The 27,754-nt window shown below is 39.1% G+C and overlaps 2 protein-coding genes and 1 long non-coding RNA gene across 6 annotated transcripts in view; all 3 read left to right on the top strand.

The window, feature by feature from the left end:
* The window catches only part of LOC143377874 (uncharacterized), a 247,871-nt gene that overhangs the window by 206,657 nt on the left and 13,460 nt on the right, over window positions 1–27,754 (top strand). The gene's annotated exons all lie outside the window — the stretch shown is intronic.
* LOC143377897 (uncharacterized) lies at window positions 2,073–3,349 on the top strand. Its single transcript, XR_013087433.1, has 3 exons — window positions 2,073–2,202; window positions 2,849–2,946; window positions 3,026–3,349. It is a non-coding gene; the product is annotated as an uncharacterized LOC143377897 (long non-coding RNA).
* Window positions 7,593–8,917, top strand: LOC143377498 (venom serine protease inhibitor-like). 3 transcript variants are annotated; one of them, XM_076828772.1, is made up of 3 exons: window positions 7,593–7,761; window positions 8,492–8,619; window positions 8,696–8,917. In XM_076828772.1, exons 1-3 carry the CDS (start codon window positions 7,608–7,610, stop codon window positions 8,795–8,797), a joined length of 384 nt encoding a protein of 127 aa, XP_076684887.1. In that variant the 5' UTR covers window positions 7,593–7,607; the 3' UTR covers window positions 8,798–8,917. The 3 variants fall into 3 exon arrangements, 2 of the variants coding, with proteins under 2 accessions (XP_076684887.1, XP_076684888.1); XM_076828773.1 differs by having other exon boundaries at window positions 7,647–7,774; XR_013087350.1 differs by having other exon boundaries at window positions 7,747–7,761; window positions 8,404–8,619.

The following is a 27,754-nucleotide window of genomic DNA, read 5'->3' as shown; positions in this document are numbered from 1 at the left end:
CCATTCCTTCACCATACCCATAGAAACGCGTAAAGTGCAAAACTCTACTACGTGCCCCGCCTCGAGCTCTATCATTCGCCCCTTGATTGCCTATGATTCCCGCATGTCCCGGAACCCATAGTAATCTGACGCACTTGTTTCTTGCCCATTGCGTCAGCGCATCCACGTAGTCTAGCAGCAGTCCGGATCTCACCATTACGTTCCGTAGGGATTCGAGTGCGGCCCGACTGCTGCTGCAGATCTATGTAGATGTGTCCTCGTAGCTGCTGTCCAGATTCAATCTGGCACGGTCCCAATGGCCTGCACCTCCGCCTGAAAAAACGATATGTGACAGCCCAAGGCGACGGACCTTTCCAGCCTGGACCACTTCCACCATAGCGCCGTTCCGGTTCCGGTTTTGATCTTGGAGCCGTCCGTATACCAGATGACCCCCCAGAGAGAGTTGCGCTCTCTTCTGCCAGCCCTTCCTGCTTGAGAAGCGAACGTCGAAGTTGTGTTGGAAGCGGTAGGCTGGATCGCATCTGTCTCCTTGCAGTCCAGAGCCTCATGAGAGTCTCTTACCTCCCGCAGGATAGCCGGTGCCCGTTTCCCGCGCCTGCCCACCTTCCCGCAAAGTATATTCGTAGGGCTGCCTTCTGCATAGGAGCACGGTTCTACCTCGATCTCAGCCGGCCCCACTGTGGTAGGATCCGCTGAATGCGCGGGTGACGATCCTTCCTCCAAGAGCCTTCTCCCGCTGTCTCCTACGTGGCCTTAGACTCATTTGTTAAATTTGAAAATTTTTAGTCCATATGATTCCCTCAAGCGTGTAGAAAGTATGCGGTCCGCCCCCACAGAGCCTGCTATGCAGGGGTAACCCTAAATACAGTGGAGGGTCGTTTAGTATTCCCATGGAACCATTCGTGACACCATAACACCTATGGCATTCATCCCTGAGCGCGATTGCTGTCACCTTGGATTGAGGAGCTGGCCCGCAGCGGAGCCATTGCATCCCCCTCGGACTTGACGGGCTCCCAAGGTTCGCTTCAAGCACTGGCTAACCATCACCCTCTACGGTCCCTCCTCAAGCCTCCCGCTCGGTCACCGTGTGGCGATCCTATCGACGACGATCAGGGAGCCGCGTTCCGGCCGTCCTCCTATTCGCCAGCTGGAGACGCATTCGGTTGGTGCTCCACCTAGGTCGACACAGGTCGATCTAGTTCCCCGCCGCTATTTACGGGGGTTAGGAAACGGCCGAGAAAAAAAACAATTGGCGGGGAAGAACACAGGCCTTGAATGGAAAGGTGGAGGGAGCCAACCGAGGTCGAAAGAATCGTGTACTTAGCAAATAGTCGAAACAGACTGAAATTAACGTCCGTGGAGGTGGAGGGCTCGATGTACGACGCATCGACATCGGTGGCCTAGCGAACTGTATTAGATAAAGAAGGGATTTCTGATTTCTGTACGCCATGGCTAATATTTGTTGGAAACGCTGTCTGTGATTAGATCAGAGCCCTGCATATGTAATGCCTTTCAGAATGTGTGTACATGATGTGCTGTGAACCAAAATAGAGTGGTAGAATTAACCCTAATATTGTGATACTCGGAAATTCTAACACGTATAAGATTCTACCACATCCATTATTCCGATCTCTGAAGAAGAATCTGTCACAGTACGAAACAGGACCAAAGAATGATCAATTTATGGCCCTCGCGAACAAGTATTAAAAGGAAAATTCCCAATTCACTGTAAAACAGAAAAACAAATAAAAAGGAAAAACGCTACTGACTTATCACTAGAAACTGATAATATTCTATACCATTATCACCAGGAAATAATAGTCTATCCTGGCTCAACGTATTCAGATTATCAAACAGAAGTAATGCAAATGGCACAGCCTTCCAACAAATTGGACACTTATCCGCGGCCTCGGAAGATACAAGGTGTAACAATGATTCAACACCTATAACTGCTCAACGACAAAGTCATCCAAGAAATAAATTATTTCAGGCAAGTTTGTTGTTCGCGCCGCATGTAAATTGGCAACGAAGAATAATGTGCATATTAGCCCCGCAAATAGACAGTACAAATACTGGTGCCGTTGAAAGATTTCGCGTCACAAACGAATGTGAATTTGAAACGCGTGGAAGGAAGAGAAAGAATCAATAGATCGACGATGTATCGATACGTGGTGCTATCCCTGCTGTTGGTGGCCGTTGCTTGTAAGTTTTCACAGATGTATCCGGAACGTTTAAATCCACTTTTTAGAAGGGCATAACAATGATATAATTCAAGAATTATATAGCCCTACATACTAGTCTGATAGCTTATTTTAAATCACTCTACAGTAGAGTATATGTAATATGTATTTTTGAGTTGCCACTTTGTTCCACAAAGTCAAGAGACTCACAGTCTGGATCTCTAACAGTGAACCCACTTTTGTGTGCAGAAGTGTAATAATTTTGTCATGACGAGCATTACTGTCTTCATTTTTAAATACTCTGGATCCTAAGTAGTCCACGATTATGGAGTTCATTGTGCGTTGAATAATTGTACCAACAGTTTAAGTAGCTCACATGTACATGAGTATTAACATAAATTATTGTGCCTTGTAAAAGATATTTCGCAAACGATCTTTTTAGAAAGTTTACTTAATGAGAGTATAAGATGTTCTTCGGAACTTGATCCGCTTGCCACTAGAAAATCCTTGTTGCTGTTCTTAGACACAGGATTGTGTCCACAAAATCCGTGCTCCGACCAAGTGTTAGTTTTCAATTCTAGGTCTCTAGATGTAGGGATCACGGAGTTGTGAATCTGTGAAATTGCGAATCTCATTGTTTACCATAACTCACGTAATTATTATTCAAGGTGCTGATATACCTAGAGGACCTGGTCCACGCGTCGCGGTGTGTGGACGAAATTGTGGTGAAATGTGCCCTTATCAATATGGCCTGTGTCAAAACGTTGTAAGTGTGTGACACAATTCTTATCAAGTATACCGCGGAACACTTTGCAACTCTAATTTTCATCATATTCGTGGTTTAGACATTTTCCATGGCATGCGGTGAATCTGGCTGTGTATGCATACCAAACTATGTCAGAAATAACACCGGAATCTGTGTCCCATGTTCAGCTGGCGAAACTTAACGCCACAAAAACTTGTCGATATGTATACTCCGTTTTGAACTTTCTGTAATCCTATGTGCAGCTATATATAACAAATCTGCTAATAATAAATGTTATTTTGAACTAGAATTCTGTTATGGACATGCGAAATGTTAGAATTTGCGCTATTTTGTAATGGATTACTGTGCGACGATTCGAGGTATGGACGATATTTAAAATAGTTGTACGGATAGCTCAGACAGGGTGTGGAAGTTGGTGGTTTAATATTGCATCACGTTAAATTTTTGTTAGCCACTCAAATGATTTTTCAAACTTGACTCACCAATTTAAATTTGGTGGTACCTACTCCCTCTTCCTCTTCACTTAAAAGTAATAAAGAAATTCAAAGAATTCATCGTTTCAAATTTTATTGTTTTATGTTGTCCAAGGCTGATTATTACCTACGTGTCATCCACTTCTCATTGTCAGTAGAAACTAAAGTTCACAAAGTATATTATGACGAAGCAGATTCGAAATTGTTCGGAGAAACTTATTTCTACAACAGTCTTGGGCAAGAATGTTTTGTAATACAAAAGAGAAGATAATATTTGAAATAATAAATTATTTGAATTACTTCATTACACCCATCTTAAAATTAATTTAGGAAAAGTACCCTCATTTTGTACCAAACCCAAATAAGTCAGTCCAAACCAGTATTTCATTTTAGATACCTTTTCCAAGTAAAGTAATAGACTATTAAACTGACTGCAGGACCATTGGTGCCCGAGCCGATACGGGCAGTCGAAAGGTGAAATCAGACGGCGCGTGGCTCGGCGAGTCGGCGAGCCATGAGCGTTCCCACGGCGCGCGGGCTCGGCGAATCTCGTGCCAAGCTCGCCGAGCCACGCGCCGTCTGATTTCACCTTTAAGTACAATGTTAAGTCTTAGGGGGGATTACTGACCTACGAGCGTGCAGCAAATGCTATACACAGAGTAGTTCTTTCGCGCTCTCCTCCCAGGCCATCCTGTTTGGGAAGCGAACGTCGATGTTGCGTTGGAAGCGGTAGGCTGGGTCACATCGGTCTCTCCCGCAATCGAGAGTCTCGCGAGAGTCCCTTACTTCCTGCAGGATCGCTGTGTGCCCATTTCCCGCAAAGTATACTCGTAGGGCTGCCGTCCCAGCCCCCGCCTCCACAATCACGTGCGGAGGCGTCAGGTCCAGCCAGATCCCCACCGCCAGGGTTGGTGTGGTGGAAAACGCACTAGTTATCCCTAGCAGTGCCAAGCGATATACTTTGCCCAGTGTCCTCATGAGGGTTACCCTCCTAGTGGGTAATCATAGAAACACAGGCTACTCAGAACTTCTAAAATGTCTAAAGCCGGGTCCAAACCTGAATGCGTATGCACTGAGCAGGCTGAGCGCGCACGAATGACGCATGCGGAGGGGTAGAAAGTGCCATGGGTCTTTCTTCAGCAACTTCTGTGCTGAGCTTAGCCTAATCCGCAGTCGTAAATATGCCTTCGAAGGAACTCTTCCTTATGGAGGGACACAGGAAGAAAAGGAGTAGGAGTAGGAGTCCGCTGACTGCGTGTGGTTCCACCTGCTCCACTTGAAAATAGTGTACAAGTACCAACACTAATACGAAGTTTTTTGTTTTCAACTTTTGAATACGCAATTAGTAACATTGGAATGAACTTTTCGTGAAATTATAATTGTATTTAAACTTAGGTTAGTAAGCATTTTTGAAGTGGTCGAGTATTGGCATTCAAAATATAAAGAAACCAATAATCAGCCGCCCCGGTTGACTACTGGAAATTTTGTGGAGAAATCGCCAATTTGAACCGTATTTACCAAACAAGTAAAGCTCACTTTCCTGAATCACCCGCTTTTATTATTTTCCGCCAAAATTAATGTAAAACCAGTGGTCAGCCGTTATAATTTAAATAATTAGAACTTTAAAAAAAAAATTAAATTTTGAGTACACACATCATGAATTTTAAACCTCTTAACATTCGGTTAATGCATATTAAAATACACTTGTCCCTTTTATACTTATTTATAGTTATTTATTGGATATGGTGCCGCCTAAAAGAATTATTCACCAATATTCGGAAAATGCGATTGAAAACGCCATGAAAGCCATTCGCGATGGTGTCACTATTAGGGGATCGAGTAGAATTTTATTTACGGAGTACCCCGCGGTACTCTTCAGGATAGAGTGCATGGATGGGTCAAGGAAGGTCCTCGACAGATGGACCCAAATTCATTTTTAACCAAAAGCGAAGAAGAGGAAATTGTAAGGTAGTTAATAGACCTTGCAAAATGCGGATTTTCACGGAAGAAAGAGGAGTTATTAGATAGTGTGCAAAAAATTGTATTAGATTCGAAACGTAGAACTTCTTTTAAAGATGGCCGCCCAGGGGAAAAATAGTATAAGCTTTTTTAAATCGGCACCCTGAAATAGCACTTCGCGAACCTGAAGGAGTAACTAAAAAAGGAAGAAGTTGTATTACAGAAGAATATATCAGAAAATGGTTTTCAAATTTACACGAATATCTTCAACAAATAGATGCGGAAAATGTTATGACCGACCCGACTAGGATCCTTAATAAGGATGAAACAGAGTTCGCATTGCGTCCCAAAAGCGGGGAAATTCTAGTTCCAAAAGGTTGGAAAAACATCTATGAAATTAAAAAAAGTGGTGAAAAAGAGACATTAACAGTATTGATGTTATTTTCTGCTAATGGAGGCATTATCCCTCCAATGATTGTTTACCCGTACATGCGGCCACCAAAAGTTGTTATTCAGAATATGCCAGAAAAATGATTTTTACATAGATCAATAACAGATTGGAAGCGTAGCGACATATTTTTCGAATACATCACAAATAAAGTAAATGTTTGAGGTAAACTAACCCAGACGCTTTCCCTTAAATGGCCGACTACTGGCACAGTTACCCTACGAATTGGGGCCGCAGAATGTTCAATTTAAGGCCGTCACGGATCCACGTATTGTAAGGAAAATTCCCAATTCACAGCAAAATGTAAAAACAAATAAAAAGGAAAAACACTACACCAGTACCACTATTATATACCATTATCACTAGCAAGTAATAATAGTGTATTCTGCTCCAAAGTATTCAAATTATCGAACAGAAATAATGCAAATGCACAGTCTTGCAATAAATTAGACACTTAGCCCCGTTACGCACTTGCGACAAGTTGCCGCCACCTTGGTCAACAAGAGACCAGAAACCTTAGTTGTTCGCCGCGACCAAGTGCGTACGAACTCATACAGGGTGATTGGCCCGAAACGCCTGATCCGCCTGGCAACCGTGACGAGGTCAACCCCCCGTGGTGTCTCTCCGAAGTTATCGCTTTCGACCCTCGAAGGGGTTGGAGTACCTATTAAGAAGTGAGAATCTTCGAATTCCTCATTTCTCATCAGACCTGTGCGAAAGCGACGCCAATGGATTCCTGGCGTTCCGTCGATTAAAATCATACCAAACATCATGCAAATCGGACTATTTTGACACAAGCTATTCCTTATGTAAAAGTAGTCCGAGTTTGCATGATGTTTGGTATGATTTTAATCGGGAGAACATAAGGAATCCATTGGCAACATTTCCCTTTCGACACGATGAGGAAAAGAATTTCTTAATACGCTGTAATGGATATGTCACCCTCCACTGCAGGGGCCTGACCCCAATTCGCTACGTTCGGCCCAAGATTCGTACCTTTTTCCGGAAAAAGCCATAAAATTCGAGCGAGGCACTGCGAAGGGCAGCCCTCGCCACGGGGTGACGGGCACAGCTCCAGAATTACCCTGTATCTGTTTAGGAAATAAAATAATTCTTTATTCTTTATCGTATGGATATGGAAGTGTCGCCGATGGATTCCTTGGGGTTTTCCGATTAAAATCATACCAAACATCATGCAAACTCGGACTACTTTTACATAAGGAATAGCTTGTGTCGAAATAGTCCGATTTGCATGATGTTTAGTATGATTTTAATCGACGGAACGCCAGGAATCCATTGGCGTCGCTTTCGCACAGATCTGATGAGAAATGAGGAATTCGAAGATTTCTCACTTCTTAATAGGTACTCCAACCCCTTCGAGGGTCGAAAGCTATAACTTCGGAGAGACGCCACGGGGGGTTGACCTCGTCACAGTTGCCAGGCGGATCAGGCGTTTCGGGCCAATCACCCTGTATATCCCCGTACACCTCGTGGTCGTCGGCGACCAAGTTGCCAGCAACTGGTCGCAAGGGCGTAACAGGGCTAACGGGGCTTACCTGTGGCCTCGGAAAATACAAGATGTAAAAATAACTCAGGACCTGTACTCAGTTATCGACTAAGTTAACAATTCAAATAATAAGTTATTACCGGCAAATTTGTTGTTCGCGCTGCACAGAAACTGGCAACAAGGAGGTATTAACATTATCTCACTAATAGCGATGAAAGGAAATGTTTTCGTAGACCCTGCGATAACGCTATCGCGAAAATAAAGACGATGACCAATGTGCATGTTTGTCACGGAAATAGAGAGTATAAAAACTGGTGCCGATGAAATATGTCGACTCACAGAGGAAAGTGAATTTGAAACGAGTGGAGGGAAGAGAAAGAATCAATACATCGACGATGTATCGATACATGCTGCTGTGCTTGCTGATGGTGAGCGTTGCTTGTAAGTTTTCATAGATTTATCCCAGAACGCTTAAATCAACTTTGTAGAGTAGAATTAAAAAAGATATTATTGAGCAATAATTCGATCTACTTCTCAACTCAGAAATAGAAATAACTACAACTCAGAAATAGAAATATTGAATTTAGTTTTTTAACCACTCTAAAGTAGTGTAAATTCAATATTTCTATTTCTGAGTTGCCACTTTGTTCCACAAGATCAGTACACTCAGTTTGGGTCTCTAAGTGTAGACCCACTTTTGTATCCAGAAATGTAATAATTTTGTGGCGACAAGCACTACTGTCTTCTTTTTTAAATACTATGTATCCTAGTCCACGATTATGGAGTTCATTGTGCCTTGAATAATTGCACTAACACTTTGCGTGGCCCACAGGATGGCAACTCGTTGACGCGAAGACACCCCGACGTCACGCAGAGTGTTAACAGAAATTATTGTGCCTTGTAAAAGATATTTTGCGAACGACCTTTTTAGAAAGGTTAATTTAATTAGAGTATAAAATGTTCTTCGGAACTTGATCCGCTTGCCACTAGTAAATCCTTGTTTCTGTTCTTAGACACAGGATTGTGTCCTCAAAATCCTTGCTCTGACCAAGTGTTAGTTCTATTTCTAGGTCTCTAGATGTAGGGATCGCGGAGTTGCGAATCTGTGAAATTGCGAATCCTAAATGTGTACCATAATTCACACAATTATTATTCAAGACGGTCAAGTATATGGAGGAGGACTAGGTCCAGTGGTACCCAACTGCCCAATGAACGAATACTGGTCGGCGTGCGGACGAAATTGCGATGAAACGTGTACTATTCAATATCCACTATGTCGATACATTGTAAGTGTGTGACACGATTCTTATCAATTATACCGCGATAATTGCAACTCTAATTTCAATGATATTGGTGGTTTAGATGTTTTTCCCGACATGCAGACGCGAACCTGGCTGTACATGCGCATCAAACTATGTCAGAAATAGTTACAGCGGAGCCTGTGTCCCACGTTCAACTTGCTAAACTTACCGCCAAAAAACTTGTAGATATGTATACTGCGGTACTTTTGAACTTTTTGTAATCCTATCTTCACCTATATAATATGACAAATTTGTTATGAATAAATGTTGTGTTCAACCAGAATTCTGTTTTGAACATGCAGAATGTCAGAATAATGTAAGTGCGTAGGGGAGACCGGGGCAAAGTAAACCTTGAGTGGAAATGAGCTTTCTTAATTTATTCTTTAACATTGGAATATATTTACAAATTTTTGTGACATAATAAATGTGTGTAATACCACAATGATAATTATGGAAATTCATTTAAAAAATTAAAAATTAAATTTTAGAGGCTTCCAATTGGTTTTCTTTTCAATTTAGCTTTTTGGATAGATGAGTCTTAAATGTGTTATTTTAACTCCAAATTTTTTCTGCGTGTTTATAACAAGCTTATAAACATACATGTACACGCGTTTGAGAAAACATTAATCCTAACATTATTAAATAATTAATTTTCCATTGAGTACACATTCGGGGCAAAGTGACCGGGGTAAACTGAGCTGCAAAGAAAAGATGCGCGAGTGATGTGCGCAGTAACCTAACCTGTCAGCCAGCTGGGAAACCACGTGACGTGATGGAACAGAATCTAACCTCAAAAAAATGAAAAATCTGCCACAGTTTTTGACAACAACAGTTAAAAAGAAGTAACTGACGTGCTACACACGTCATCCCAGCGCAAGGGGTTAATAATTTGCCTATATCCATAATTAAAACTCGTATTTTATTTCAGCTCACTTTACCCCATATATGGGGTAAAATGGTCGCTTTGGCATTTTCTTTTCAAGTTGAATTTTAATATACTTTAAGTTTATTTTAAGTATTGCTATTCTTCATTTATCAATAGTAATGATCAAATTATATTATAAATCTGTTTCCACGGATTTTTATTGAAAGGGAAAAATTTTATTCGACTTCAAACTTTTTTCGCGTCACTTTGCCCCGGTCTTTCCTACCGGCATTTTGTAATGGGTTACTGTGCGATGACTTGAAGTATGGATGATACTTTAAATACCTAAAATTCTATGGATAACTCAGTCCGGATATGGAAGTTGTTGTTTTAATATTGCCACATGGTAATTTTCTTTTTAGACACACAGATGATTTTTCAAACTTTCCTCACTAATTTCAATTTTGTGATATGTACAATGAGTACAATATAAGGATAATTTTGCTAAATTATATATATAATATTCTTCACTTAAAACTAATAAAGTAACTTAAATAATTCGTCATTTCAAATACTATTTTTTAATGTTGCATAAGTCAGATTATTACGTGATATCCACTTCTCATTGTCAGTAGAAACTACAGTTTACAAAATATGTTAAGACGAAACAGATTCGAAACTGCTGAGAAGAACTTAATTCTACATCATAATATTTGAAATAATAAATTATTTGAATTACTTACATTACTCCCATCCAAAAATTAATTTAGAAAAAGTACCCTCATTTTATGCCAAAACCAAATAAATCAGTTCAAACTGTTTTATTTTACATACATAGGTGCCCTTTTCAAGTAAAATAATAGATAATCTTACCAGTGTTCGCTATCAGGATTATTCTGGTCTGAAATACTTCCTCTGGAAGAACGCCGCATTAGAAACGACACTTACTCAAATATGTATACCAAACATAAAATAAAAAATCATTTGATTACTAACTAAATAACGAAGTAATTCAGACTTACTTATTTCCTGGCTCAAATAAACCTAACCACTGAGTATTTGAAAATAATTTCTAGTCGCGCAAAGTATTACGCGAATAATCATTTCTAAAATGTTTTATTCAAATAATACCGGAGCCTGTTCTACGGGTGTCTTACGCATCCGTTGTTTATCAACAATCGATGGCTAAGGAGAAGGTTTACCACGTAATTAGCAATGTGGCCTTTGAAAGCGTCGTTGCGTCACTGACACTGACTGCCAGCCAGGCAGAGTTGGCATTGACATACGTTGCGATTTCAAAGTCAGATCCGTCAGGATCGCTCGCGACTCGTCGTGAGACTTTTTTTTCACGCAGCCGAGCACCTTGAACGGCCACAACAGAAAATAACTGAGAGGGAGACAGAGAGAGCTGGGGAACGACTAGAAATATCCTGCAAAAAAGAGGGACGGGAGAAAAAGTTGCGATCCTTTTATTCCCAACGAGAATAACTGTGAAGTGAAGTATGTCGAAACGATAGCTTGTGTATAGAAATTACTGCTACACAATGAGAAAACTCAGAGGAAATGATACAGCTATTGACCACGTCGTTTTTATTAGGTTCGAATATTTTATTCGCAAATTTCATTTGCAAAAAGGAAAGAGAAACGACGAATTATTTTATTGCAAGATGTATTTTAAATAATACCTTTGCATTTGGACCATCCGCTCTTTTTTTGGTATAACATATATGAAAATTCCCTAATAATCCCTTCAAAAGATACGCAGCGACCGAAACTTTAAATTTTCAAAATACAAGTGCAACGAAACTTGAAATATTGCAGTTAAATAAACACGAGCATATCCAAATTCTTCGACAACTCGAACCTAAAATAGAAACTCCGTTCTCCTGAGGTATTCATTAATTAAATGGGGAAATTCACGGTGGAAAAGGTGTCACGATGGAAATTCAGATTTTTGGTAAAACTATAAAAAGTGACGAGAAAAGTATATTGCGATATTCAATTACAGAGGAATAGTAGTTGTGTTATATTTTTCATAATCTCAGCTTCCTTTTGTACTACTTTGATTTTGATACTGAATTGGGAGACACAGTGGGCGATCAAATTATTAGCGCCACAGTACGAAAAATATGTTCCTATTTGTAGAGAAATAAAAGCGTCCATGTGACAGATAATGCTGCGTTGCGAAGTGTATATTTGTAATTTACAAACATCACTTCGTAGAAAAATAATAAGAATTCTGTGTAACTAGACTTTCATTTAAAACTTAACTGTTTTAATATAAAATATTATAACAGGTAATTTGATCACCCACTGTACCTTCTTTCTTGGAAACAAAATTTTCACTTACAAGGAGAGTATTTTAGGTGTCCGCCTCCGATCATTTTGATTTTCGGATATGTTATAGAGGACCGAAAAATAAGAAATACGTGTTTTTTTATTTTTCCCCGTTTTCATATTTGGGGAGTGAACACTGCGTTCAAAGTTAGGGTTGAAAAATCATTTTTGTGGATTTTTGAAAATCTGGCGAGTCAGTCATATTTCGCATTCAAAGACACAAAATTCGTCCATTGACGCTATTCCCCTATCTCTAATAGTTCTCGAGATATTCCACAAAAATGATTTTTCACCCCTAACTTTGAACGCAGTTTTCACCCCCCAAATATGAAAACGGGGAAAAATAAAAAAACACGTATTTCTTATTTTTCGGTCCTCTATAACATATCCAAAAATCAAAATGATCGGTGGCGGACACCTAAAATACTCCCCTTGTTAGAAGTAATAAATATCGTGTGCCACCGGTGGCCCACGTGGCGCGGCACGCGTTACCAAGATGAACCAGTGGAATCAAAATGTGAAATAGAAGATGGCAAAAAGCCTAAGAGGCGCACTAACTTTCATCCACTGCCACGAAGCAATCAGCACAATTACAAAAAGCACGAGGGGTGTGTTTAACGGAAAACCATTCTGTCTTCTGGCATCCCGTAGAAAACACTTGAGCCCGTTTATGGCAGTGCACGGATGATCGAATCGATCGGAACGAAAGTAGCAAGCTAGCGAGCGGTACTTTTAGAAGGATAATTGTCAGACGCTCGAGAAACGCAACGATGATCGGAAAATGAAGCTATAAACTCCTTAACCGTCGCGCAGAAGGAAAAACGGATGCAGCGAGGGACTGGTTACAAAACTGGTAAGCAAGTCGCTGATACAGATCGAAGTCCTGTAAGGTAATGGTATTTATTGAGATCGCAGAGATCGTCGTGGGTAAAAAAAGAAAACGGTACGATTATCACGATGATTTGGTTTCCCGACTAGAAAGTTACTGTTTAATGGCTTTCGGAGAATATTGACGGACGTGGCTACAAAAGGACCTTCGGGAAGGTTCGAAGGCATGGAGAATTCTATGAAATTCGTGGTGACACGAGGGTAGCTGTGTTTTACGACGAACCAATGGTTCGATGGTGAAAAATAACTTATGTTCGATTAATCCCTATTTGGTGGAGTGTATTGTTTACGAGTGGACTAGAAAGTGGTTGTAGGGGAGACTGGGGCAAAGTGGGGCGGAAAAAGTTTGAAGTCGAATAAAATTTTTCCCTTTCAATAAAAATCCGTGGCAATAGATTTATAATATAATTTGATCATTAATATTGATAAATGACGAATAGCAATACTTAAAATAAACTTAGAGTATATTAAAAATCAACTTGAAAGAAATGATGCATGTATGGGATAAAGTGAGGTGCAACAAAATAAGAACTTTAATTAAGGATATAGGTAAATATTAACCCCTTGCGCTGGAATGACGCGTGTAGCACGGCAGCTCCTGGCTTTTTTTGCACCGTGGTTGTCAACAATTGTGGCAGATTTTTTATTTTTTTTTGAGGTTAGATTCTGTTCCATCACGCCGCGTGGTTTCCCAGCTAGCTGACAGGTTAGGTTAGTCTCTAAAACTTAATTTTTAATTTTTGAAATGAATTTAAATAAATTTTGCGATATCTGAATGTGTATAATTATCATTGTGGTATTACACACATTTATTACGTCACCAAAATTTGTAAATACATTCTATTGTTGAAGAATAAATTAAGAAAGCTCATTTTACCCCGAGGTTCACTTTGCCCCGGTCTCCCCTACAACGATAAGTTTTCGTGGAGGACACATTGAGGGACCTTCGGTTAAGTGTTTTTGGGGGTTTCGCTGTTTTATTGGAAGTTTTTAGTGAACTGTGGGGGTTTTATATGCACTCATCCCTCGATTTACGCGGTACGTTTTATACGCCATCTTATTTCATGCGATCAAAAAATATATCTTTGTAGGGTGACTCGGTGTAATATGCCACGTTCGGGAATATGCCACTTTTCAATAATTTCCTATTTAGTTCGTAGATGGCGATAATTGCGCGCTTATTGTATACCAACGCCACTTAAATTTATTTTTCTATAGTTTTAGTCATTCGTTTACAGGTAGTAAATCTTTCTACAGATAGCTCGTTCTACAATAGCAATAGCAAATATCCTAAATTCCTTTTTCTGTGATTTCATCCGCCCCTTATTACTCATCCTTGTACCTTGATCCCTACGCCTCATCCCTTTCAACCCCCACTTTCTGAACCACCAAAACCACCTATATATAACACGCAATATCTCTTTCATCCCTCACTCTTTACTCTTGTTCCGAACAGTCTCGACATAATATTAGGATGTTGAATAAGTTCTCGCTGTTTTGCGACAGATGGCGTTACCAGAACTGCGTGCGTGAAGTTCAAGACGGTAGCGCATCTATAAAGAAGTACTATAAGCAAGGTTCAAATTCAGCGTATGTCATTTCCGCCGAAGTGTAAACAACTTTTTTTCAATACTGTTAAATATGTCGAATTTTGTGCCAAAAAAGAGTATTTGCGGGGGATTTTACTGCACTACTTTATTAAAAAAAAATCTTTTACGCTACGAGCCTACGAGCACGCACGTAAACTACTGTAGTTCTCCTCACTGATTCTAACCTTAGCAACGGAACAGGCGGGTTGCTCGCAGCTAGGCGCCAAAAACGGCTCCCTGTGCACCCCTGGGTTATACTAACAAATGAACCTCTCAAACATCGACCAAAACGACGTGCTTAGTGCAGAAATTTTCCACGTGTTTTCCATAGCCATGTGGGGTAAGTTGCCAGCTGATTCGATTGATGTAGATGACAGCTCCTGCGAAATATGTGAACTCTATTATTACGATAAAAAAGTACTTAGATGTGACTGACAATGAAGAACTACTTGTTGCAAAAAATGGGTCTATGGAGACTGCATGCTAGAGATTGGAGACTGTTTACTTTGTAAGAAATAGTTATCTTTGAAAAATATTTTGACGTGTCACTGATTACGTAGGTTTTCGATTACTACTTAAATAATTTCAAATATTGTTGATATTCTCGAATTTAGAATCGTTAGTTCCCAATCTAAGGCACCATCTTGGGTAAAATGTCACTTTTGAAGAGTTGTGTATTTTTAATTTTCTTATGAAACTATAAGTGCTGGATGTCTGTAATTATTAGCTAATAAACATAATTAATCATACTTTCGCGTAGTTTTATCTTCTCCCCCGTATCCTACTTACAGTTGCGAAATATCAGGTTTTAAAATTAACCGTGGCATATTACACCGAGGCACCCTACATAAAACTCAAGCAGAAGTGCCAAATGATTCTAGTGACGAGGATAGAAACTTCGTACGAAAAGGAATTAAGAAGATATATAAAATATATAAAATATATAAAATATAAGATTCGGAGTAGGAAAAAGTTGGAAATAAATGTTGAAAAATCGAAGATCATGGTGTTCAGCAAAGGCAGAGGAAAGAAGAGGAAGACAGAGTGGAATGGGACGGAAATTGACACGGTTAAGGAGTTTAAATACATGGGAGTGAAGCTGCAAAAGAATGGGGACATCGCAGGGCATGTTAGGGAAAGGCAAAGGCAGCAGATATGGCAGTAGGACAAGTGTGGGGCATAGGGGAGAGGTTATTTAGAGATGATTGGAAGAAAAGGGTGCTATTGTTTGACTGTTTAATAATGGGGATAATGATGTACGGGGTGGAAATATTTGGATGGAAAGAGTGGGAGGAATTAGAGAGGGTGCAGACAAAATATATAAAATGGTGCCTAAAACTGGACAGAACAACGCCGGATTATATGGTACTGGAGGAAACGAAGAGGGAGAAGTTGCGAGTTAAAGCAGGAGCAAGAGCGCTTGGATTCGAGGAAAGATTAGAGGGTGCGGAAGGACGTTGCCTGGTGAAGGAGTGTTTAAGGGAAAGGGTAAAAGGGGGGTGCAGCACAAGAAATAGCAGAGGGAGGACAGAGTATTTAAATAGAAATGGGTTCAGCCCATTAGGCTAGAAAAAGGGGAAGGGAAGGACATAACGAGAATACTGAAGGAGAGGGACGGAGAAAACCAACAGCAATGACAAGGGAATAGAATAAGGGAAGCAAGATACCACAAATTGTACAAGCACGTATACAGGGTAAACTTGCCAAAATATTTAGAAGAGAGTAAGAGGAAGCCAGAGCCTTATGGCAAGAGCAAGATGCGCAAATATGGAAGAGGGGAATAGATACTGGATGAAAGAGGAGGATAGAAGGTGTATTTTATGCGAAAGAGATATAGGGTCGTTAAAACATCTGGCGGAGGATTGCACAGGTGTGGAAAGAATAAATGTAAGTGTGAAAAAAATACTGCAGGAGAGAAGGGTAGTGGAAGTGGTGGAATGGTTAAAGGGGTTTAGAAGGAAGGAGGAAAGAAAAGATAAGGAGGGGGAGAGAGCAAAATGGTACCAAAGAATAATAGCGTGCAATAGAATAAAATAGAATAGTAGGAGACTGACTAGTTTTAATAGAAAAGCGGATGGTATAGGAGAGAGATTGCGATGAATATATAGAGGCGAATAGGATAAGTGAATTGTAGAGTGGGGTGGGTGAGTGTGAGTGAGTGGGAGATGTGTGTAGGGGTGAGGTTAAGAGGAATTGTAAACCAAGTCACATTTCTGGGCCGCAAGGTCGAAATTAAATAAATAAAAATATATATATTTTTATACTTATATATAAGAAAGAAAGGGAAATGAGCAGAAAAAGAAAAATAGCAGGAAAAATAAGTAAAAGAAAACGTTGGAAGCTTAAGAGAAGACAAGCACTTAAGGATTAGATAGGTCAGAATAAGGAAAGATGGCGCGTGACATCTTCCTTTCTATTTCCACGAAAAACAATACCTCCCACACAAAAAAGAATCCTTGATGATCCATGACTTTGGTAACCACCTAAATCCACCATTCTCCGCGCCGATCCGCAGCTCACGAATGGATCAACACCCAAAAGAAGGAACAGATCACCGCGGACGATCTCAGAAGCGTCGAAAGAAAGCTCAATGAAAACCTGACGAACCAGCGAACGCCAGTCGAGAAATCGTGTCGTAATGAAGCCGTAGACCTCGAACGTGGACGTGTTATTACCGCGTATAAAGGGGCTCGTAAAAGCGCGCACCGTTTCCTGACCCACTGCGAACCGTGAAGGGACGATCGAGGATGAAACGACTTTGGACCCGCGATGCAACTGCAGATTAACCCTGGACCCGTTCATATTTTTCTGTCTTCTGATACACGATCGACTCGAGACACGTGCGTACGTTTCTATAAGGAGATAACTTTCCAAGGCACATCGGTTACGTTTGCACGTAGAAAAGATGGGAATGCCGTTGTTCCGCGTGTGTTTCACCGTCGACTTCGATGCCACCTTGTCCGCCAGGTCCTTTGACCCGACTGGACCAAACGCGTTTGTGTCGCGACACAATGCTGTCTTGTACCGATAAATAGTGGCTCGTGCACTCGTGCACCACTTACTCATACGTTGGGGCCTTTTTGTAGATCGATCTTCGATGTATGGTGCAGCGGAAGTTTCTGGTGGCTCCTGTTTCACGAACGGGACTGATGGAGGCGCTTACAGTGGCGTGCAAAAGTATTCTGTCACCGTTTAAAACAGAATAACTTGTTTAAAATTGATCCAAACGACCTGAGTTTTTTTGAGAAGATAGAAGGATTAGTTTGCTAAGTGACGTGATTCGTCGTTTTGAAAAAAATTGCGATTGGTTGGAATAAGGAAAAAAATAGTAAATGTCGTGTTTTCAACTTTTTTCTCTGTGCTCGTAATGAAAATTTAAAAAATGCCTTTTGTAGATTTAAGTGAGCTGTGTGCGTGCTGAAAATTTCATCAAAATCGGTTAACGCAGTTGTGAACTACAAATAGTTAAATTTGGTGAAAATCACAGATTTCCGCAGTTTTCGGACTCTAAAATATGAAACACCCTAGTATGGGGTAGTTCGCGTAAACAAAGGGTGTTCACTCTAACGATCCGCGCGATTTTTTAGCCGTTTAGAATGATGTCATAACAAAAGTTATTGACTAAAATTTATCTGTGTTTCAAAATTTCTGAAATACTTTTTTTGTCATTTCAAAACTAAGTTCAGCCTGAGTTTTTTAAATGAAAGCGTATGATTTTTCATTCATGATATTGCAGGGGACGTTAAGAAGCAGTCAACGAGTATCGTAATGTAACACTTTTATTGATATCTAGTAATATTAAATTTAGAATAGTGAAAGTAGATCTTGATAAAAGTTTCAGTGAAACTTGTCTATACTGAACACACTTTAACTACAGCTACTCCTACTATTATAAATTTAATATTACTATGCATAAATGTGTTACATTATGATTCAGTATGGTATAATTGAGAGTAGAACATGACTATGCGACACTAGCGGTCGGTACGCAAACTAATAGTAATGGCCGACGCAAGTATACCATTTATTGCTACTACATATTGGCAAAGACTTCAAAACTCCGAACGAAATGGAATTTTCACAGTATCGACGAACTGTTTGCAAAAAAAAGTGTTGTGTAGCAAATTGTAACTCTACAATGAACAGTAATCTCAATTTAAGTTTCCACAATGTGCCAAAAAGTGGAGCAAGTAAAATTGCAAGAAGAAATTTATTTGGAAATTTAGAAAATGATTAATAAACCAGCAGAATGGTTAAGAAAATTGAATATCCCCAATGATACGAGAGATGTAATAATTTGCTCAAAACATTTTCGTGAAAATGATTACTATTTTCCTGATATAGATGCTAGCAAACGAGTGTTAAGAAAAAATGCAGTTCCAGTATCTGTGACTCGTACTGAACAGAGAGAAGCATTGAAATTAAAAAGAGAAGAAAGACTTGCTGAGAGGCAGTTAACCTAAAGCAATTTGGACAGTCATAAAAAATGTTTGCATGCATGGCCTACCATTTTTTCTATATAAACCTCTTCAGGCAAGTTATTATTTGAGCGTTTAATTTTGAACTTCCCCGTAATCGTGTGTGGGTTAGAAGTTAACGCACTCGTTTGCAAACATAGCGCATATGTATTCCTCATCTCTTCTGTTTCATCGCTAATACCGCATACAATTATCATTCCTGAATTTACGATATTCTGCCCTTCGATGATATTTCTCGATGACGGCGTTGCTTGTACCCATTTAAAAGGTCTACTTTCGTCGTCCATATTTGTTATGCACACTAGCGCCACCGTTCCCGCGGTGGTAGATTCCTTTGCCAATATAAAAAATAATCATGGGCGGTTTTCTCAGTCGCTACTTATTCTTAAGGGGTTACGCCACCCTGAAAGTTTTGAAAACACGATTTTTTTTTCTTTGCACTTTCTTATTACGTGAAGTTTTAAGAATAATTTAAGTCATTGTAGACGCAAAAATTCCCCACACAAACTTTTGTGTCCAAACGAATGGTCGACATTTTTTACTGTAAGAAAACTTCGAAATATACTTTTATACTACTGGATGCATATAAACATATAGTAAAAGGTCTACTTGCGTCGTCCATATTTGTTATGCACACTAGCGCCACCGTTCCCGCGGTGGTAGATTCCTTTGCCAATATAAAAAATAATCATGGGCGGTTTTCTCAGTCGCTACTTATTCTTAAGGGGTTACGCCACCCTGGAAGTTTTGAAAACACGATTTCTTTTTTCTTTGAATTTTCTTATTAAGTTTTAAGAATAATTTAAGTCATTGTAGACCCAAAAATTCCCCAAAATAGCCGAGTTATAGGCTTTCAACGAGGCGCGGATGTCGATATTCCGCAGCAGGTAGCGACCATTCTACTTTTCTTCTTTTGCGTTTTTCTCGAAACTACATTTTCAAAGATGACCTATCAAATATCTCCAAAACTATTTGTCCGATTGAGTTCAAACTTGGCACGCATATTCTTAATGGTATTATCTACGATGTAACATATCAGTTTTTCCATCCTGTACCCCATTCGTATATAAATAATGGTTTAAATTCGTTTTTTCATGTGAAAAACGTATAATTTTTTCACTTTGCTCTCATTTGTGCAATAAATTTTGTTTTCTCAAATCCCTATGCTACATCGTAGGTATTTTATTAAGGAACGCGAAAATCATCGGGTTTTTGATTTCAGACGAACATGTTCGTTATAATTTGTTAGGTTAGTCACGCGTGTAACGGCGGACGAGCTTCGCGGGAGAACAAATAACTCGGTCATTTTTTAATATTTTTGTACAGTATTTATACAATATATGCGCTAATATATGCTCTACCCATAAGAAGAAAATAGATAATTTTCAACTTTATAGTATCAGTAAAAAAAATTCGTCTAGTTTAGTGCTGTTTCGAGCGCCTCAGGGTGGCGTAAGCCCTTAAGCCAATGCTTAAGCATGCGGCATCCTCTACTAACCTAGTAGCTAGCAAAGGATGTCGAATGCTTAAGCATTTGCTTAAAAATAAGTAGCGACTGAGAATACCACCCCATATGGCGCCATTTAAAGAACTCAAGGTGGCCTTGATTTTGCTATGCAAAAAAATTTTTCATAAATATTTCTTGTCGTTCGATGTTGACTATTGAACACAGATAAGTTGTAGCCAATTACCTTTGTTACTACATTATCCAAAACGGTTTAAAATCGTGCGTTGTTCTATAAATCTTTGCATCCTTGTCGATTGTTTTGCAGATATTTATTGTAAGTAACAGGGGGGTTACAGACACTAGGCGAAGGAAAATGTATTATTGATTTATTCTATCCTTTGGAGTATTTCACTTGATCCGCTCTTTAAACATACGAAATGGAAAACAAATTATGGAAGAAATTACTACAAGCTTTTCTGGTCGATAGAGCTAGCTGAAAGTTTGCAGAATTAAGAGTTATCAGATTTAATAATTTTTTAGATCCTTAGATGACCTGAGCATCGAGACATCATAAATGAGATTGCCAACGAAGTTACGCAAGGTGTTTCATGAAATGTGGGCACAATTTCAGAAATGAATTCAGCATGCAGAAATAATGAGAAAGATTTGAATAAATGTTTTCTTAATAATTCTTGTTGCAAATTGAAGTAATAAAGCTTGAAAGAAAGTGCTTTAATCTAAGCGGCATGAATTAGTAAGTTATTAGTTACTATTTGTGCAACTAGTTGCACCAGGTCAGGTTGTAGCGAGAACAATAGAAATACAAAAATGTTTGTAACGTGGGAACAAAAATATGGCAAATATTTACTGGAAGTGCTTCCATTATTTCATTATGCCAAACTGATTCCCAAAGTTGTGTTCATTAAAACTTTATGTAGCTACTAGGGTGACCAAACTTTAAAGCCACTTTTGAAAGCTGAGGAGTCATAGCTGGTTGGATCAAGTAGTATCAACCGTAACATATCAGACATTTCCAATTAGCCGTGTATTACCTACTGATCGTAGCTCATCGTTCTGCAGGTGTAACTATAATTATTAGAATATAACAATTCTGTTGCTAACAAATTCTGTATATACATTACAACAATAATAATTTTCACCACGTGGACTACATAAAACGGTCTGGGTCCTACTCTCCATTTCATCGCGAAGAAATGTAAAGGGAAATGCATGATAACAATCTACGAAAATGAAATGTACATTGATATTAATAATTATCTGGCTCAGAGGTGTTTCACTTTTAATAAAAGCACATAAAGGCAAATTCATTGTACTTTTATTTGAGTAGCAGACGTTTTTTAGTTTTCTGTTGCCCGCAAATATCATCTGTTATCAGATATTACTACTGATGAGCTTTATAACAAGCAGGATGGAAATGGTAATAATGAATATCTTAAATAGCACGTTCTGATTCCTTTTGGTTGACTGATAAAGTGATAAGTGAGTCCTTACACAATAGATCTCTTGATAGCTACATCGTATAATTCATTATCTTCTAATTTATATCAAAGTAATTACCCAATCTCGAATTTTCAATTACACAAATTCAACACAAAACTATTTCACTTTTAAAACCCCAATTAAATCTTAATATAATTTATAACGAAATACTGACCTAATCTTTAATTTTCAATTCGATCTATACAACCTTATTTAATTTGTAATCACTTCAATCACTTAAAAAATATTTCTTTCTGGATCTCTGCTTATCAAGACTTTTTTCTTCGCTTCTATAAGTACTACACGTGCCTGTTTGCAGCATATTTTTCCTTCACATCCACCTACAAAGATAAACTGTGGCCGAGAGCACAAGTGTAGTCACCTGATGCCCATCCCTCACGCCAAAGCAATATCGGTTGCAATAAGTGGACTTCCATTATATCAGATACCCAACGATACAGGCAACCCTCTTCACGGCTGCCCGTGGCACTCTTTACCAGAGATTCTCCTCGACTACTAGCCACTTACATACGCTTCACGAAAACGTTCTGTCGCGCTTCCCAGTTGTACCGTTCTTGAAACAACTCTCCATCCGCGGCCCTACAATGCTCGCTTATTAATTCCTGTCAGAGGCGAACAACAGGGACACGGTTTGCCCCGTGAATCTCTCTTAACCGTAATACGGAAGAGGCCAGCCGCGATGAGGAGAAACGAGTCAGGCTTCTGTAGATACACGCTGGTTAAAATCTAACGGTGCCGTTTCTGGGGTAGCAAAAACCGCGGAGGCCTGGTCGCTGGATGAATTCGAGGCGCGCTGCGGTTTTACTCGTCAAATCTGGAACGAATCAAACGAAACGGTGGCAAAACGGGAAAAAACCATTGCCTTTGGGCGCTACCGCTGGCAATTAGAAAATCCAGCAGAACCAGTGGCCATGCGACAGATGTAAAGCGACGAACGCGCGCAGCGCTAGAATGTTCGGATGATTTTTGCCGGCATTCAGTTGACCGTTAAGAGAGGATCGTTGAAAGAATGCCCAGCTCGCGGAACGCTCCGTAACCTTAGATTCTTAGAGCGTTTTGTCGCGATCGGCGCGTTTGTCATGGCTACGCTTTGTCGGCCCCGTCGCGGATGCCGCTCTGGGACAGCAATTATAGGGCTGTCATGCTTTCGAAGATTTTTAACGTTACTTGCCAGGTGAAACACCGATTATTTGGTCAAGTAGTGGGGCAAGTTTGGACATGGAATTTTCTGTGCATTTGAGGCATAATTGAGATAAGATAAAAAAACTTTAAAAAAAATTAAAACCGTCTTCAAAAAAATAAAATTCCACTAGAAAGTTTAAAATAATTGTTTTCCGTATTTAATCTACGACTCTGATATTTTTTAAGCCGGCGCCAGATTTACACAGTGCAAATGATGCGGCACCGACTTAAAAAATATGAGAGTCGTAGATTAAATACGGGAAAAAAGTATTTTTAACTTTTTAGTGCAATTTTATTTTTTTGAAGACGGTTTTAATTTGTTTTAAATTTTTTTATTTTTAATTTTTTAGTTTTATATATATTTACGCAACATGCTGAGGAGATATGCGCGTACGTACATGAAATAATAAGAATTATGTGACAATAGTCTTTATTATTAACCAGAATTGGCAAAATATTAGGACAATATTGATGCAGTGTAGGATGGAACCACCGAGGCATCGCCCTCTTTCGAATAAAAGAAAAATCATCAAAATCGGTCCATATGCTGAGGAGTTATGAGGGGACAACATAAAAAAAACATACAAACGGGTCGAATCTATAACCTGCTCCTTTTTGAAGTCGTTTAAAAAGGGACGGGGAATAGGGTGACTGCGCCTAATATCGCCATAGCAAAAGTTAAATCGCTGTCAATTGAATAATAATTTATTTACTTGCATGCAATTCGTTTCAAAAAGAGAAATTATTCATCTTCCATGTAGCATAAGTTAGAATCGTTGAAACATACAAATTTTGAATTAGAAATTAAAAATCGTAAAGCATGCAAAAATCCGGTCCCGAAAAAATGGTAGGTACCTGATATCGCCTACTCAAGAAATATTGATTAATTTATGTACATATGTGTTTTTAAAGTCATTTTCACATGTGCTTTTATTATTTATAATTAATTTTTATTTTTATTATAAAAATATAGAACTAGGATTTTTAAAATATTTTATTTTTTACGTTGGGATGTACATATTGGACAAATAAAGTTTATTTCGGTTGCTCCGCAAATTTCGTCACCCCACCTGTAACAAACATTACATCGAAACGATTGTTCTCCGGTAGGTGGGGTTGAGAATGAGCATACTACTAAAAGAAAAACGCTATTTTCATTACGAAAAATGTTTGAATCGATTTCGTTCCTTAAGTAGATCATTAATTAGGTATTTCTAATAGATATTCTTGCATTCACAGATTTATTAGACTTACCTTCTCGGCATGTGATGTAAAATTGTGGCAGTCCAATCAATTTTTACGCCATTAAGATTCTCTAAAATACTTCCCTTTCTCTAATTGTTGATCACATGACTCTGCAATTACAGTATGCCTTCCTACATATGTATAGGTACTAATTCAGTGCATAACCGACAAATTGTAGTGCTTACTTTGCGAGATATATGGCGATATTAGGAACATGGGCGATATTAGTTACGGTCACCCTGTATGTAATGGGTGGGTACGCAAAATATTACCACCAAAAATTGTGTGGTAAGACCTTATTTTGTAGATGGATATTGTGCAGAATTGACGAACAGAGTGTGGCATACGATTTCCATTTGAAACTATTTTGAGCTAGAGACAGGCTGATATATGAATTTCTAAGGGATTTTGGAATTGGAGAGGGGGTAGAAAGTAGGGGTAGGATATCGAGCATCTTCTTACAGAATGAGGGTAAGGTAGGTAAATACCTATCTTATCGTTAGATAACGTTGGGACTAGTAATATCGTTGGCGTGTTGTTGGTAAAAAGAATCAATTCCATCATTTTATCCTAAAATCCTTAAGGATCAATGAAAGTAATTACATTCTAAGTTTTTGACAATAGATTAATACGTCCATATATATACGGATAAACATAGGTCTGTATTTTGCAATAGCTTTCAATTATTATCTGATTTATTGGAATAGATTGATCTTTAAGGGGAGGTTCCGGTCTAGATCCCCAAAAAATAGGTGATCTTTAGGAATTAATTAAAGGAAAACTACTATATATAATTTAATGGGACTTTTTGCATTGTATTAAGGATGTCTTAAATTATAGAAATATATTTTTTGTTTTATAAGTAATCATTACAGACGGCACTGGGGACCCGTTAAAGTCAAGGCGTCAAAAAATTGATCAAAATCGGTGGGACCTGTATCTCCAAAAGTTACTATCCGATTCGACTGAAACTTTTCTTATTTTGAAGAATATACTTCTGGCTAGGGAGGAAACCAGAACAAATTACGAAAAATAACATTTTTTTAGAAAATAACGACACTTGAATTTTGAAATCACTTTTTCCCTATATTTTTCGTCTTTTCAACGCCTTTGAAAATTATAAATTTCCAATTTTTTGTATTTTTTTCTGGTATCTCCCCTAGCCAGACGTATATTCTTCAAAGTAAAAAAAGTTTCAGTCGAATCGGATAATAACTTTTGGAAATGCAGGTCCCACCGTTTTGAGAACACTGTTTCGAGAAAAACGCGTTTAAAGTTTTTCATGGGTGCCGAGTGGCCGGGTGTTACCCATGCATTTGCCGCTACTCAAATGCCTATAACTTCGAGAATTTTACAAATTTCAACAAATCCCTTTAAACACGTATTCCAAAAAGATTGAACATTCGAAAAATGAAATAAAAAAAAAATCGCCTTATAGACCGGAACCTCCCCTTAAGTTTGCATTTACCGAAATTTAACCCTCAAACACCACACTGGGTCCGCGACACCCAGGCCGTTTAGAAGATTCGTGGCCACAACTAAACGGTAAATGGTGGGGAGTTGTTGTGGTGGGGGAAAAAACCTTGGGGCCCCTACTACGGATTCCGCACCACGAGACCCCTAATTTACCTGAAGAAGCCGAGTGACACCGTGAAGAAGGTAGTCTATGGGTCGCGCAGACCCAGTGTGGTGTCCACGTCAGTACTTTCTGAAAAGCGGAGTTAACAGTTGCTACAGAACATTATTGTTTATGCAGTGATTTCTTGTTCAGACAGTACGCTGCGTAAAGTAGAACACATACCTTTCGATCGATAGAAAGTGTTTAAAATGCGATCGGTCGATGTGTAGGGAATATGTTGCGACTGCTCTTAATATAAATGAATGATTTCATCGTGATTTATGCTGTTTTTATAAAATAAATTATTATTCCAGCCGTTTCATTGTATAATTTCACAGAGAACATTCGTTCGGAAGAAGTAAAAAATCATTCGACTTGCCCTCCCGAAGTAATTATATTTTTTGGAACCAATAATAATGACATATATATTTCTTCCAAGTGTCACTCAAAAGCTTTCGATTGATGCAAAATAAAATCCCTGTACCTTTTTGGAGAAAAAACTGCGATTAAACTGCGAGAAACCGGTACTTTCAGAACACGGACGTCTATTTTTAAAAATATCTTGCGCATCAAAAGATTTTCGACCAAACTATCGATATATCCCATTTCCTTATTGCCTGACGAATTAATTAAAAAAAAATTGTTTAAATCGGCGCAACAGATTCTAGGCAGATTCTAGCAGATTCCTTAAGGAAAATTCTAGGTTGCGTAGACCCAGTGTGGTGGAAGCGTTAGGAAAGTATAGCGCGGTGTTTGAGGGTCGAGGAATAAGGACTTGGTCAGTTTTACCAGCAAGTCAACGATAGGTGGCATGGTGTGGATGCAGAGCTATTGAAGTCCATGGGACTTCTAGGTCTAGGAAGATCTATTTCACAAGAATCTTTTAGTATCACAAGGATGGATGTATTATACATGTTCAGGCTTAAAGGTTAAATTACAAGCGAGCAGAAATTCCTACAATGCACCTGGAGAATTTATCTACCACGACTGCGCGTGAGAGCTAAGAATGGAGGCTTTGCCGTAGCAATGTTGGGTCGTCAATCTTCTGCGTTAATTTTTGGCAAGTTCCTTCAAACTGAATAGGGTCATTTTGGGGGAGTCGCACCACTTTTTTTCGACTGCTTATAAAGTCTTAAATAAATGCAACTGAAAATTTAGGTAAATGTAGTTTGATTTTTTATTTCAATCCCTTTCACAAAATAACATATTAAATATATAGAAACTTTATTTTAATATTAAAATACGCTTTCGAAAAAACTTCGAAAAAGTGCACCTAACCCCAAACCTGAGGGAGAGATGCACTTCAGATTCGAGGGCGATGCACCTACATATTATTGGTACCCTCTTCTCCCTACTTTCATTATTTTTTTTCTTCTCTTCTACACATATTACAGAGAGGAGGATACATAGTACATGTTTCGTGGAGCCATTTTGAGCACTCCGGGCAACGAATCCAATTTACTCATGGTTCACACAAATTTTTCGACTGAAATCCAACGCAGCGAAGAGTTTTTTCAATTTTAATGAACTTAAATCGCACGATCGATGTGATTCGTTTAATAAGGTTATGTTTGTAGATAAGAACACGCGTCTTAAGCGTTGAAACAGTGCTGCCACTTATGTAGTGTGGCCGGAACAGGAAGTGGTGCATCTCTCCGCTAGGTGCGTCTCTCCCGGAATGACCCTACCTACATTTAAAAGACGACAAGGCCCTGTTAGACACACCCCATTATGTATTTTTCGCCACCCAGTATATTCTAAGAACGTAGGCTAGATTGAAACTTTCACCGTGTTATTTCGGTTCCAAGGGACGTACCGAGGTACGGCCGATTTTTGCCAAGGTCCTCAAGGACCTCGGGTTCTTCCCACACCCCTACAGTCAAGACCTTTCCTAACGGTCAACGAGACAGCGTTTCTCACTTCGTATTCCGATGCTGATGCGAAAGCATC

Source organism: Andrena cerasifolii, chromosome 16, assembly GCF_050908995.1.
Source record: "Andrena cerasifolii isolate SP2316 chromosome 16, iyAndCera1_principal, whole genome shotgun sequence".
NCBI lineage: Eukaryota > Metazoa > Arthropoda > Insecta > Hymenoptera > Andrenidae > Andrena > Andrena cerasifolii.
The sequence above is the reverse complement of the archived record's forward strand: the minus strand, read 5'-3'. Positions and strand labels throughout refer to the sequence as shown.